At 43.3% G+C, this 14,307-nt stretch overlaps 1 protein-coding gene across 2 annotated transcripts in view; it reads right to left on the bottom strand.

The window, feature by feature from the left end:
* The window catches only part of SLC35A3 (solute carrier family 35 member A3), a 117,890-nt gene that overhangs the window by 20,273 nt on the left and 83,310 nt on the right, over positions 1-14,307 (bottom strand). For both annotated transcript variants that reach the window (XM_069232160.1, XM_069232159.1), the window contains exon 6: positions 7,199-7,317. In XM_069232160.1, the coding sequence (XP_069088261.1) occupies positions 7,199-7,317 (119 nt within the window). The remainder of the gene's footprint in view (positions 1-7,198; positions 7,318-14,307) is intronic.

The following is a 14,307-nucleotide window of genomic DNA, read 5'->3' as shown; positions in this document are numbered from 1 at the left end:
GCTGAAATGAGCGTTGTTCGTTTTTGGAAAATTTCATGCACATTCATCAAACAGCACCGAAGCTATTAGCAAAACGAAAAACGCTTTTTCTATAGAAACTAGGTCCTAACTATAGCTACCTATTGCGGACCGCTACATCTGTTCATGGCATGAGACGCTGCAGATTCACATGCTGTGCATTATCCTGCCATCTAGTGTTGGGCTCGTAGTGTTACAAGTTGTTTTTCTTCGAAGAAGTATTTTCGAGTCACAAGACCGAGTGACTCCTCCCTTTCGGCTCCATTGCGCATGGGCGTCGACTCCATCTTAGATTGTTTTCCCCGCAGAGGGTGAGGTAGGAGTTGTGAGTATACTAGAGGTGCCCATGCAATGGAGTAGGTAATTAAATACTTAATGTGTATCAAAAGAATATTTATTTACAAGTTTATAATTTTCATTCAACTAAAAAAGGCTACAGGCTACCGGGGAGGTGGGAGGGCGCATGTCAATCTGCAGCGTCTCATGCCACAAACAGATGTACACTGGGTAAGTGACATTTTCTGTTCAGTGGCATGTGTAGCTGCAGTAATCTCCCCAAAAAGCGGTGGTTTAGCCTGTAGGAGTTGAAGTTGTCTGAAATAATGTTCTTAATACAGCCTGTCCTACTGTGGCTTGTTGCGTTGCTAACACATCTACACAGTAATGCTTAGTGAATGTATGAGGCGTAGACCAGGTGGCTGCCTTACAAATTTCTGTCATAGGTATATTCCCAAGAAAAGCCAATGTGGCACCTTTTTTCCTAGTGGAATGTGCTCTTGGTGTAATAGGTAATTCTCTTTTTGCTTTAATATAGCAAGTTTGAATACATGTAACTATCCATCTGGCGAAGCCTTGTTTGGATATAGGATTACCTGCATGAGGTTTTTGGAAGGCTACAAACAATTGTTTTGTTTTACGAAATTGTTTTGTTCTGTCAATGTAATACATTAATACTCTTTTTATGTCTAATGTATGTAAGGCTCTTTCGGCTACTGAGTCTGGTTGCAGAAAGAAGACTGGGAGTTCAACAGTTTAGTTTAGGTGGAATGGTGATATGACCTTTGGTAAGAATTTCGAACCACTTTATGTTTATGTATTTGTATAAATGGTTCTTGAATAGTAAATGCTTGTATCTCACTTAATCTTCTAAGTGATGTGATAGCTATTAGAAAGGCTACTTTCCAATTCAGATATTGCATTTCACAAGAATGCATGGGTTCGAATGGTGGGCCCATGAGTCGTGTTAATACAATATTAATGTTCCACGAAGGTACTGGTGGTGTCCTTGGGGGTATAATTCTTTTTAGTCCCTCCATAAATGCTTTAATGACTGGGATTCTAAAAAGCGATGTTGTATGTGTAATCTGCAGATAGGCAGATATTGCAGTGAGATGTACTTTAATGGAAGAGAATGCTAGATTAGACTTTTGTAAGTGTAATAAATAGCTCACGATGTCCTTTGTGGAGGCATGTAGTGGTTGAATCTGATTAGTGTGGCAGTAGCAAGCAAATCTTTTCCATTTGTTTGCGTAACAATGTCTTGTTGTAGGTTTTCTCGCTTGTTTAATGACCTCCATACACTCTTGTGTAAGACTTAAATGTCCGAATTTCAAGACTTCAGGAGCCAGATTGAGAGATGCTGGATTCGGGTGTCTGATCTGCTGTTTGTGTTGTGTTAACAGATCTGGTATGTTTGGTAATTTGATGTGGGGTACTACTGATAAGTCCAACAGTGTTGTGTACCACAGTTGGCGAGCCCAGGTTGGTGCTATGAGTATTAGTTTGAGTGTGTTTTTGTCTTAGTTTATTGACCAGATAAGGAATGAGTGGGAGAGGGGGAAAAGCGTAAGCAAATATCCCTGACCAACTGATCCATAGTGCATTGCCCTTGGATTGAGGGTGTGGGTACCTGGATGCGAAGTTTTGGCATTTTGCATTTTCTTTTGTTGCGAATAGGTCTATGTTTGGTGTTCCCCAGTGGAGGAAGTGATCCTGTAGGATCTGGGGATGAATTTCCCATTCGTGAGTTTGCTGGTGATCTCGACTGAGATTGTCGGCTAACTGATTCTGAATGCCTGGTATGTATTGTGCTATCAGGCGAATGTGATTGTGAATTGCCCAATGCCAAATCTTTTGTGCTAAGAGACACAGTTGCTATGAGTGTGTCCCCCCTTGTTTGTTGAGATAATACATTGTTGTCATGTTGTCGGTTTTGACAAGGATGTGTTTGTGGGCTACCAGTGGTTGAAATGCTTTTAATGCTAGAAACACCGCTAGCAGTTCCAAATGATTTATGTGAAGTTGTTTTTGCTGATTGTCCCATTGACCCTGTATGCTGTGCTTGTTGAGGTGTGCTCCCCACCCCATCATAGAAGCATCTGTTGTGATAACAGCTTGAGGCACTGGGTCTTGGAATGGCCGCCCTTTGTTTAAATTTATAGGGTTCCACCACTGAAGCAAGAAATGTGTTTGGCGGTCTATCAACACTAGATCTTGAAGTTGACCCTGTGCTTGTGTCCATTGTTTTGCTAGGCACTGTTGTAAGGGCCGCATGTGTAATCTTGCATTTGGGACAATGGCTATGCATGAAGACATCATGCCTAGAAGTTTCATTACAAACCTTACTGGGTAGTGTTGGTTTGACAGTATGCTTGATGTTACAGTTTGGAACGCTTGGACCCTTTGTGTACTTGGAGTGGCAATTGCCCTTTGTGTGTTGAGTGTTGCTCCCAAGTATTGTTGTATTTGGGATGGTTGCAGATGTGATTTCTGGTAATGTATAGAGAACCCTAGTTTGTGTAGAGTTTCTATGACGTATTGCGTGTGAGGAAGACACCGTTGTTGAGTGTTGGTTTTTATTAGCCAGTCTTCTAAATATGGGAATACGTGCATGTGCTGTCTCCTTATGTGAGCGGCTACTACTGCTGGGCATTTTGTGAATACCCTTGGGGCCGTTGTTATCCCGAACGGTAGCACTTTGAATTGATAGTGTACGCCGTGCATTACAAACCTTAAGTATTTTCTGTAAGAAGGATGGATGGGAATGTGGAAATACGCATCCTTGAGATCCAATGTTGACATGTATTCCTCCTTTTTTAGTAAGGGAACCACGTCTTGAAGTGTTACCATGTGGAAGTGGTCTGATTTGATGAAGAGATTCAGTGTTCTGAGATCTAAGATAGGTCTTAACGTTTTGTCCTTTTTTGGGATTAGGAAATATAGTCAGTAGACGCCTGTTCCTTTCTGATGATTGGGTACGAGCTCTATTGCTTGTTTTTGTAGTAGTGCTTGGACCTCTATTTGTAATAGAGGTAAGTGTTGTTTGGACAGATTGTGTGTTCTTGGTGGCACATCTGGCGGGAATTTTGTAAATTCTATGCAATAACCATGTTGGATAATTGATAGGACCCATGCGTCTGTGGTAATATGTGTCCAGTTTTGATAATATGCGGTTAACCCCTCCCCCCCACTGGTGACAAGTGTTGGGGTTTTGTGACATTGAAGTCACTGTTTGGCCTGGCTTGGTTGCTTGGAACTTTCCCCTTCCTCTTGGGAATTGTCCTCTATAGGAACCACGAAACCCTCCCCTTTGATATTGTGCCTGATAGGTGGGTCTGGTTTGAGAGGTGGAAGGCTCTGATGTATGTTGTCGAAAACCTCCTCTGAATTGTGGTTTCCTAAAGGTGCCTCTGACTTGTGGGGAATAGAGAGCGCCCATGGCTTTGGCTGTGTCCGTGTCTTTTCTTAACTTCTCAATTGCTCTGTCAACTTCCGTCCCAAACAACTGTTCCTGATTAAATGGCATGTTCAACACCGCTTGTTGGATCTCTGGCTTGAATCCAGAACTTCTTTGTTGGATCTCTGGCTTGAATCCAGAACTTCTTAACCATGCATGCCTGCGAATGGTTACTGACGTGTTGACCGCTCGTGCTGCCGTGTCTGCCGAGTCTAGTGCGGACCTCATCTGGTTGTTAGATATGGCCTGTCCTTCTTCCACAACCTGTTGAGCACGTTTCTGGTGTACCTTGGGCAAGTGCTGTATGGTGTGTTGCATCTCGTCCCAGTGTGCCCTGTCATAGCGAGCAAGTAGGGCTTGCAAATTTGCAATCCGCCACTGATTGGCTGGTTGTGCTGCCACCCGTTTGCCCGCTGCGTCAAACTTTCCGCTTTCTTTGTCAGGCGGTGGAGCGTCTCCTGACGATTGAGAGTTTGCTCTCTTTCTTGCCGCTCCTACAACCACTGAGTCCGGTGTAAGTTGTTGTGTTATGAACACAGGATCTGTTGGGGGAGGTTTGTACTTCTTCTCAACCCTAGGCGTGATAGCCCTTTCCTTAACTGGCTCCTGGAAGACCTGTTTCGCATGTTTGAGCATGCCCGGGAGCATTGGCAGACTCTGATAGGAAGCGTGGGTGGATGCCAAGGTGTTAAACAGGAAATCATCCTCCACTGGCTCGGAGTGCATTGCTACGTTGTGGAACGTAGCTGCCCTGGATAGTACCTGCGTATATGCAGTACTGTCTTCAGGAGGGGACAGCTTTGTTGGATAACAATCCGGACTGTTATCCGATACTGGTGCATCATATAAGTCCCATGCATCAGCATCACCCTGTGTCATCCTAGTATGTGTGGGTGACTGCATTGGAGGTGTTCCCACTGGTGACATTTGTGGTGAGTGCGGTGGGGACGGTTGTGGTGATACCCTTGGTGGTGGGGATTTGTCTCTAACCACCTTTGCCTTAGGCTGCATTTCTGTCTCCTGAAATGCAAGTTTCCTTTTAGATTTGATTGGAGGTAAAGTTTGTATTTTTCCAGTCTCTTTCTGGATATGTAACCTCCTTTGTGTATGGTCCGGTTCTTCCATACTTAATTCCTGCTCAAATCTATGTCTTTCCTTCATTTGGCTGGAAAGTCCTTGCTCTTCTGTATAAGAGCTTCTTTTCGGCTCCGAAGCCGCTTTTTTCGGTACTGAGGTTTCAGATATAGTCTTTTTCGGTTCGGAAGATATTTTTCTCACTTTGGGTGAGTCGAACTCTTGGTGTCGAGATCGTTCGGTGCCGGAATCTCGACCAGAGTTGGAAGTCTTCGGCAATTTCTTGGCCTTTTTCGGTGCCGATGTTTGGTCACCTTCTTTTTGGTGGGTTAAGCCAGGGCCTGTTGGCGGTGGCGTCCCCATGTCCTTAAATATCTTTGTGTGAGTTTTGGACGGGGCAGGTTTACTCACTGTTCGCTGCACTGTCGAGGTTCGGTCACTTTCGGATTTGTCCGAGTCCGTCCCCTTGATGGAAATGCTTTCCTCCTCTCCGACGTCGTGTTGCTCTTTCGGTGTCAACGCCATTTGCAGTCTTCTTGCTCGTCTATCTCTTAGGGTCTTTTTCGATCAAAACGCTCGACAAGCCTCGCAAGTATCCTCCCTGTGTTCAGGTGATAAACACAGATTACAGACCTGGTGCTGGTCTGTATAAGGATACTTTGAATGACACTTAGGACAGAAGCGGAAGGGGGTCCGGTCCATTAGTCTGGAACGACGGGTGTGGTCGGGCCGAACAGGCCTCGGTGAAGAACGGAAGCCCCAAAGGGCCACCGGAGCGCTCTTGATGTCGGTGCCGATACACTAACACTAACCCGGTACCGAACAATATCAATACCGATGAATTTTCGATAATTTTGCTAACTTTCCCGATTCGAAATACGGAGCGAAGAGGAACATGTCCGAACCCGATGGTGGAAAGAAAACAATCTAAGATGGAGTCGACGCCCATGCGCAATGGAGCTGAAAGGGAGGAGTCACTCGGTCTCGTGACTCGAAAAGACTTCTTAGAAGAAAAACAACTTGTAACACTTCGAGCCAAACACTAGATGGCAGGATAATGCACAGCATGTGTATCTGCAGCTACACATGCCACCAAACTTATATATACACACACACACAGACACCCCCCCCCCCCACACACACACACACTTTTTTTTACCATGCTTTACAAGCAAGCATGTAGCTTAGCCCCTGCATTTTAAAGGCATGACCCACTGACTTTGCCAATGCTTTTGGTTGGAAGCAACCTACAAGACATTCTGGAATTATCTTTGTCTGATAACAAATGTTTTCATGGATCTGTGCTACCTTCGCTTGCTTCTTAACTGGTGGGTGAAGGATTATTCAGTTAGGAGCTATATAAGACATTAATGTGGGCTGGTATTGCTCCAGAAAGTATTGGGGATTGAGGGCCATGGCCATACATAGAAAGATATAAGAGGTCAAGCACAGAAATAAGGAAAAGTGACAGGGTGTCGGGATTTGCGATTGAAAGTTCATTGTGTAATGTGCGTTTCTAACATTCAGGCTACTGTAGTGACTGACATGAAGGAGGATGATACATCAGTCTTTTTGCCATTATTTCAGTATTCTTGATATTATTTATTGAAACTTGCTACTCAAATGGTGGAGAAGGTGTGCACTAGATTCAAATAATCAGAGACAGTGAAGGCATGGAATCACTGACTATACAACAAATGCATCATCCTTAATGTAGGAACCCAGACGTAAATGTGATGATACCAAACAACCACTTAGGCATTATCTCACTGGAGTCCAAGACAAAGGCAATTTTAAAACGTTTCACATTACACCCAAATGAGAAATACATTCTGTAATAAACCATCAACTAAATGTGTATGTGAGGGTGTGAAATGCACAGCGGGGCTGAAATCAGGTTCTTTCTTCAAGCACAGTCAGTCGGAATACTCAGAACTTCTTGCCTTGTTTTTCTGTGCTCAGTTCTCTTCAATGACAGCTACATTACCAAATGGCAATGATGCCAGTCCAGAAGCCTTATTTTGTTTATTAACTTACTAAACGTGCTTGTTAAACAGATTGACTTTCTGGATTTACGTCCCCTGTGATGGAAATGACATTTCAGTCCCAGTGTTGGCAGAAAGAGAGCTGTAACAAGACTGAGACGTTTCACATCGTGGCACCTGAAGAGCTCTTGGTTCTGGCTTAGATCACATCTTGATTCATCAACATGATGGACAGCTCGAAACCCAACATCTCAATCTTACTATGGCATGATATATTTTGTTCTATTTCTGTCCAAGCAAACTGAATAAAATAAAACCCTGCTTTAAATGTTCAACTAGTACTTAATCCAAAATTACTCCCATTGTATTTATAGAAGGATAGTACCTGCAGCAGTACAACTGTCCAAGTAAGTTTGTTATATCCTTGAAAAAATCCACTCTCTGAAACACGTTCTCCATCGTATATATATACGCCCATCAAGCCAAATATGCTTCCAAAACACCCTGTAGGATTCAACAGAAAAAATCTGGTAAAATACACACTATTTCATGGAGAAGAAACAATTAAGAGTAAATGACAACAAAAGCAGCAGTACTACCCACATTTAACTAAATACTGTTACTGAGTAGTGACGATATTTGAAACATAAATGGTCCACAGATTTTCAGGGCCCACCTCCACACCAAATACTACTCTTTAGTTTTGTAATAACCTCTGCTACTGGTTTATGTTAAAATATTTTGATATTTACTCTGTCCCATATTGCCTCCCTCTGCCTATCAGCTACTATAGCTCCAGAGCTATTCACTGCTCTAGAGGTAAGGGGAAATGCGGCTGAAGGAGGCCGTTTACAGAAAGGGGTTTTGAGGGCCACCAACTGGATAAAGCTAGACACCACTAAAAAACCTGAGAAATGTGGGAGGTTACTTGGTCCTAGGCTAACATGCAAATGATGTGGAATAAAAGACACTTCCGGAAGGTCCTTCTATAAAAGTAGATCTCTGTTATACACCGGTATTTACAGCCAGTGCAACGTACCTATCTGTTAAAGTGCGACTGCCGGAGTCTATGCATATAAATAGTAAAAAATGTCTAATTGATAAGTTGTTCAAATGTAGTAAAATACCCTATGCTGAAGGGAGACGCAGTTTATTTCACAGAGAATGAGGGAACTACATTTTGTTCGCTAGGACACAGACTCTAAGCGCACCCGGGGACTGTCATATCTTTGATCACTCATCTCTCGCAGTGACTGCATTATTATACCCGAGGCTTTTATGGCCTGTCGCTACTAATTTTCTCTGCCACGCAAAGATGGTCATAATCTTGATTTAAATGGGCTAGGGAAAGACAAAGAGGCAGTACAGGGAAACCTGAGACACATGGCAACGCAGTTCTATAAAAGAAGATCTCCTTTACACCCAGTCCTGTATGCGTTTGCCCTCTCTTTCAAAACAGGAGGAGGTAGAGTGTTTGTGAGTTTTTTGGTAAACATTTCTGGTGAAATGCGACAGACACTTCACCATACCTGACTGAATGCATTTGTGCCCAACTATTTATCTGAAAATACATTTATCACGGGGGTGTAACACCCCAAACAACACCCCACCCCCCACGAAGATACGCCCCTGGTGGCTGTCTCCACTTGCAGGGCTATCTTGAAAGTACGAGTAGTATTTTATGGATGTCTTAAGTGTGTGTGTTTACTGTTCGCACATTTCTGTGAGTTTGTTTTCTGTTCCCAGTATACCTGTCAGGCCAGACTCCAGGATTCGGAATCTGGGAGGGCCATGAAGAAGCATGGGTGGGCCATTACGACAAATGGATTTGCGCAGCATCTCCTGGGTGTCTGAAACCTAGGTTTAGCCATGCTGGATAGTCTTGTACAGGGATATGCTGCATACTCAGCATACTGTGGGGTAGTGTGTACTAGTTATACCTCTAAGGCTAAGGGTTTTTTTCTTGCTAAATTCTTTATCACTTTTGCTCTCTTTGTGTCTCTCCTTTCTCTCTCACTCTTTCTCTCTGCCGTACCCTTTTCACTCTGCCCCCTCAACCTTCTTTCTCTATGCCTCATCCGTCTCCACCTCACCTTGCTCTTCTCACCCTCTGCATCCTCATGCCTCACTCTTGTTTCTTCAACTCAATTTCCTCTTTCTTCATCTCACCTATTTTTTGCCATCTCATCCTCCTGTCTACCTCCAGTGGCTTCCTCTTTCTCTCTCTCTCCACCTCACCCTAATCTCTTTCTCCCATCACCCTTCTCTTTTTCTGACACAGTCTCCTCTCTCTTTACCCTACTATCTTTATCCTACTATCCTCTCATGATACTTCGTTTATTCTGTCGCTACTTCATTCTTCTCTGTAGCTCACCTTTCTTCCTAGACTCTGCCTTTCTCTCATTCTCTCCCTCACTCACCTGTTTTTTCTCTTCACTTCTAAATATCTCTTCCTCAGTATCCTTAGTCTCTTTGCCTGACCCTCCTGTCTCCCTTGCACATTCCTACTGTTAGAAATTGGGTCTCTGGTTGGCAGAGGTATGCCCCCTGTCCAAGAAGGGACCACAATCCTAGTCAGGATAAGCCACAACACACTCTAATTATCCTGTGCTCACCCTCTGGTAGTTTGGCACAGAGAGGCATGCTTAACTTAGAAAGCAATGAGTAAAGTATTTGTGCAATAATTCATACGGTAACACAGTGAAACACCACAAAAATACACCACAGGTTTAGAAAAAAAGATAATATTTATCTGATTAAAATAAAGGTCAAAAGGACAAAATTCTGATAAGCACAAGTTGAAATATCACTTTTTAAAGATTTTAAAGTCTCAAACCTTAGGAATCAATGGTAGTATCTTTATAACACACAGTGCCTGGGATGTGTCAAAAATAAAGATGCACGGGGGCTGCAGAGGAGGAGATGTGTTGAAAAATAAGGTGCTGCGTCGGATTTTCCTGCTTGGCACAGACAATGCGTTGTTTCTTTCCACTCTGCAAGGTGATGCCCCGAATTTCAGGAGCAAAGCCTTGGTTCCTCACTGCAATATGGCGATATTTTGATGCCAGGGACGATGCAAGGAAATCCTTGACGCGCTGATAGGAAGGAGCAAAAGCTGTGTCGATCCGGTAGGAGTTGTGGTGATTTTTCAGTCACAAGAGAGGCGCTGCGTTGGATTCTCAGTGGTGCGGCAATTTTCCAGCTGCGATGCTGGTGCTGCGTCTATTTCTGCAGGTGTTTCATTGATTTCCGACACACAAGTAACTCCTGGAGAGGTGAAGTGTTTTTTGGCCAGAGACTTCAAAAGCAGGAGGCAACCTCAATCCAAGCCCTTGGAGAGCACTTTAGAAGGAAGACAGAGTCCTTCCAGCAGAGTCAAGAGCACCAGGCAGCAGGGCATCAAGCAGGAAAGCAGTCCTTCAGCAGCAAAGCAATCCAGATGAGTCCTTGGGGCAGTCTGACAGTCTCTCTGACAGAGTCCAGGTGTAGGTCCGTAAGTGTCTGATTTGGTGGGGTCAGAGAACCAGCTTATATACCCAAAAATGCCTATGAATTGAGGGAAAGTTCAAAGAGTGGTTTTGAAGTGCACAAGTTACCCTTTCAGCCCAGTCCTGTGCCAGAATCCCTGAGGGGAGTTATTAGTCCTTTGTGTAAGGACAGGCCACAGGCCTTTGAAATGTAAGAGAAAGACCCACTCCACCCTTCCTGCCAGAAAGACCCATTCAGAATGCAGATGAATGCAAATGTGACTGAGTGTCTTGTGTTTATAGCTGCCTGGGTGGAATGTACAAGGGGAGTGGTCAACCAGCACAGCACAGACATGGATAGGAGCTGTAAGGCACAGACGTCAGCAAGTGCAGAGAAATGTCCATTTTCTAAAAGTGGCAATTCTAAAATAGTAACATTAAATCCAACTTCACCAGTAAGCACGATATTCTATTACCATCCTCGCCATACTAAACATGTCAGGGCCACTCCTTCCAGATCAAAATATACCACTCAAAAGGATATGAGGGTGGTTCTAATGCTAGTCTATGTGAGAACCAGGCCTTACAGTAGAGGAAAATGAACTAGTGAGTTTTTCACTATCAGGATATGAAAACACGTAAATACATGCCTTGCCTTTTATCTACATAGCACCCTGCCCTATGACTTCTAGGTAGAAAAAGGTGAGTTTAAGGATTTACATGTAGTTTTAAATGCCAAGTCGAAGTGGCAGTGAAACTGCACACACAGGCATTGCAGTGGCAATCCTGAGACATGGTTAGGGGCTACATTTGTGGTTGACACAAATAGTGCTGCAGGCCCACTAGTGATATTCAATTTACGGGCCCTGGGCACATGTAGTGCACTTTACTGGGGACTTACAGGTAAATTAAATAAGCTAATTGGGTAGGAACCAATGTTACCATGTTTAGGGGAGAGAGCATATGCACTTTGCGCACTTTACCACTGCTGCCCAGTGCTAGAGTCCTAAAACGAGCAAATACAGGGTCAGAAAAATGGAGGCAGGCAGGCAAAAAGTTAGGGGAAGACCACACTAAGGCTGTCAAGTCTAACACCTACCTATCTCCTTCCCCTCTCTCTGCTTCAACACCCCCTCTGTGAAACACCACCTACTCTCTCCATCGCAACTATGACTCTTTCCACCTCACCCTATTCTATTAGCCTTACCTTCAATGCTGCTACCTATGGTGTAATACTTTTGTGCATTTAAAGGAAAGTTGAAGTGTTTCTGCACAAGCGGTTGTGCTTTTGTCAGTGTACATAAATGGACTTTGTAATCCTGCTGCCCTGTACCTGTTCTTCACGGATAGCTCTCAGTATTTCAAACACCAGCAGCACCAGGGTCCGGATTATATAGTATGTGTGTATGCAGAAGATCTACAAAGACCCGGGGGACCTGCATATTTTAAAGAGATTTTGAAGGGCTGTGTGACCTTTTGAAGAACCTACATCTGTCCATTTACTTCAAACAAATATAATAATAATTGAAAGTGCAATCACAGGTGGCAACTGGCCAAACATCATATGCAAGCCTGTTTGCTTCTTTAGCTGTTCACTGTGCCAAGAGCACTGATTCTGAGGATTAAGACTGGAATTGTAATTTAATGGTTAGTCTTTTTTTCAACCAATATTGAGCTGTCAGTCCTTTGAGTAGAAAGTATTTTAAGGGGGACAATGTGGAAATGTATAGCTCATGTGAGTGCCTCTAGCCTGAACACTCCTTTCTGAATTGTGATTGTCATATCCCCTCCTCTTTTCTCTTCTATTCCATCACCCTCTCTGTCTCCATCACCCTCCCCACCCATTACTCTCCTTTCATTACTCCTTCGCTGCCCCAACCCAATTTAGCATTTGCTCCTACTGATCCTCTCTGATTACCTTGATTTTTCATCATCCTAATCCTTTAACAGCCTCATATACCCCCTTTGCCCTTTCTCACTCCTCTCCTTCTATTCACTTCTCATCCTTTTCTCAGTTCAGATCTATCAATCACTCTATTACCATTACCCCATTTGCTCTTTGTTCTCCTGCTATATGCTTATTCATTCACCTCTAACACATCTTAATCACATTCTCTACTTTATGAGTCACATCACTCTCCTATACCTCTCTAATCAGTCCTTTGTCATATTTTTCTCTCCCCTTCTGCTAACTACTCTTTTTTCATCCATCTCTTTTCTTACCATTCTTTCTTGTTATCCTTCCTTTTTTCCCTTACCCTCATCGTTTCTATCCCCACACTCCCCTCTAATTAATCTCTGCACCATTCCCATCCCCATTTCCTCTTGTCGAGAACCTAGAATTCTTTTTTGAAGTTCACTACCCGATAGAGCCACAGTGGGCGTTGGTTTTTCAAGCCTTCTGACGAAAGGACAGCATCACATTCATAGCTGTGAGTTAATTGATAGTTGATGGATTAGCGGTCTAAGTGGGTTATGTGCTCAGCTTTTCAAAATGTGCCAAAAAACTATTATTTGCAGTTCAAATAAGTGTGTTGTTTATTAGAAATCACTGACCGCTAGAAGCTCACAATTTTTATATTGATGGCAGGGCATGCAGATTTTTACAGCTTCTACTGTACAATCTTTAGTAAAAATGTAAAGTCTGAATAGCAATATTTGAACTCCACAGATTGTAGGTACATCTCAGCAGCAAGTGCATTAGCCCACTATATTGTCTTATTGGTTTACGACCGAGGGTTTACAGTAGCCCTAAAATTCATTTCTAGCCATGTGATCTAAAGAAAAAAATTTCTGGGAGAGAATAAATGCACAGTTCCTCGCGCCCTAAAGGGTTCTGTCACCGCCTTAAGGTCCTTCAACTTAAATTACACTAACCTATCACCCCAGGGGATTTGGAGTAGGCAGGGGTAAGGCATGTTGGCAGCTCTGACACAGAATAGTTGCCAATACTGTCCTTTGTATAACAGGAACTTGCACTGTTCCTGCTCATTCTGTATCTGGGTTATGTTAGTGAAACTTGGAAAAGTCTTTTCAATTCAGAAAAGTAAAAATGTGTTACATTGGCAGTGATATTTTTTGTATAGCGCAACAAGTTAACAACAGGAACACAGCAGGAAGAAACTAAAACCAGTACTAACATAAAAACTAGTTGTTTGCTTATTTCCAAATACATTTCTTAGGAAGGCAAAATCCTTTTAGATTGTTTCTGCTAAATTCAGGGCCAACTGTAATTGCCTGGCAAGGGGGACCAAATAATAAGGCTAGGTGTACTAAATTATGTACCAAGAAAATACGAATTATGTGGCCTAATGAAGCATATTTTGAAGCAGTAATCACCATTTTCTAATTTTTACACTTTAACTGTGAGGATAACATTTTCCCCTCACTAATTTCAAATTAGCATCTAAATACAGCAATCCGCAACAGAGAAGTGACCTCTTTGACTCAGTAAGTTCTTTTAAGGCTATGTGTTCTAGGTGTAAGTTTGGTCATTCAGAACAGGCGTTCGAGTGTGGGAGATCTGATGGGTTTACCAAAATCTCAAGCACTAGGCAGGTTGAGGATGGTACGTTAATGGTAACTTGGGCACTTATCAATGATTGCTTGCTAATTAAAAACAGGATCGAAACTTTGGATAGCACAGAATTTAGTTTGCATGTTTAGCACTGAAACTGGGGCGCTGTAACGTCTTGCTTATGTGGTGCCTCAGCAGAGGGGTGGTTTGAAGACACCCCGCTGACATGCATACTATAGCTTGATTGTGCATGCTACGCGCACTAGACATTAAAATGCATCTGACGCGGTTGCTCCAGCAGTAACGCAAAGAGCTAGTTAATACTGTACAAAGTCTCTGTGTCTTCAGGCAGATAGGTCCAGCGCAACACTGGCTAGGAGGCCGGAGCCCCGCCCATGTCCTCGTCGAAACACGTCAGCTCAGGCAGTTTACAATGCTGCAGTCACTCCCTGCTCATACGCATTGGCAGTAGCATTATTCAGTTTCACTCAGCAGAGTGAGGCCTGTATA

This window comes from Pleurodeles waltl, chromosome 4_2 (genome assembly GCF_031143425.1).
Source record: "Pleurodeles waltl isolate 20211129_DDA chromosome 4_2, aPleWal1.hap1.20221129, whole genome shotgun sequence".
In the NCBI taxonomy this organism is placed as follows: domain Eukaryota; kingdom Metazoa; phylum Chordata; class Amphibia; order Caudata; family Salamandridae; genus Pleurodeles; species Pleurodeles waltl.
The sequence above is the reverse complement of the archived record's forward strand: the minus strand, read 5'-3'. Positions and strand labels throughout refer to the sequence as shown.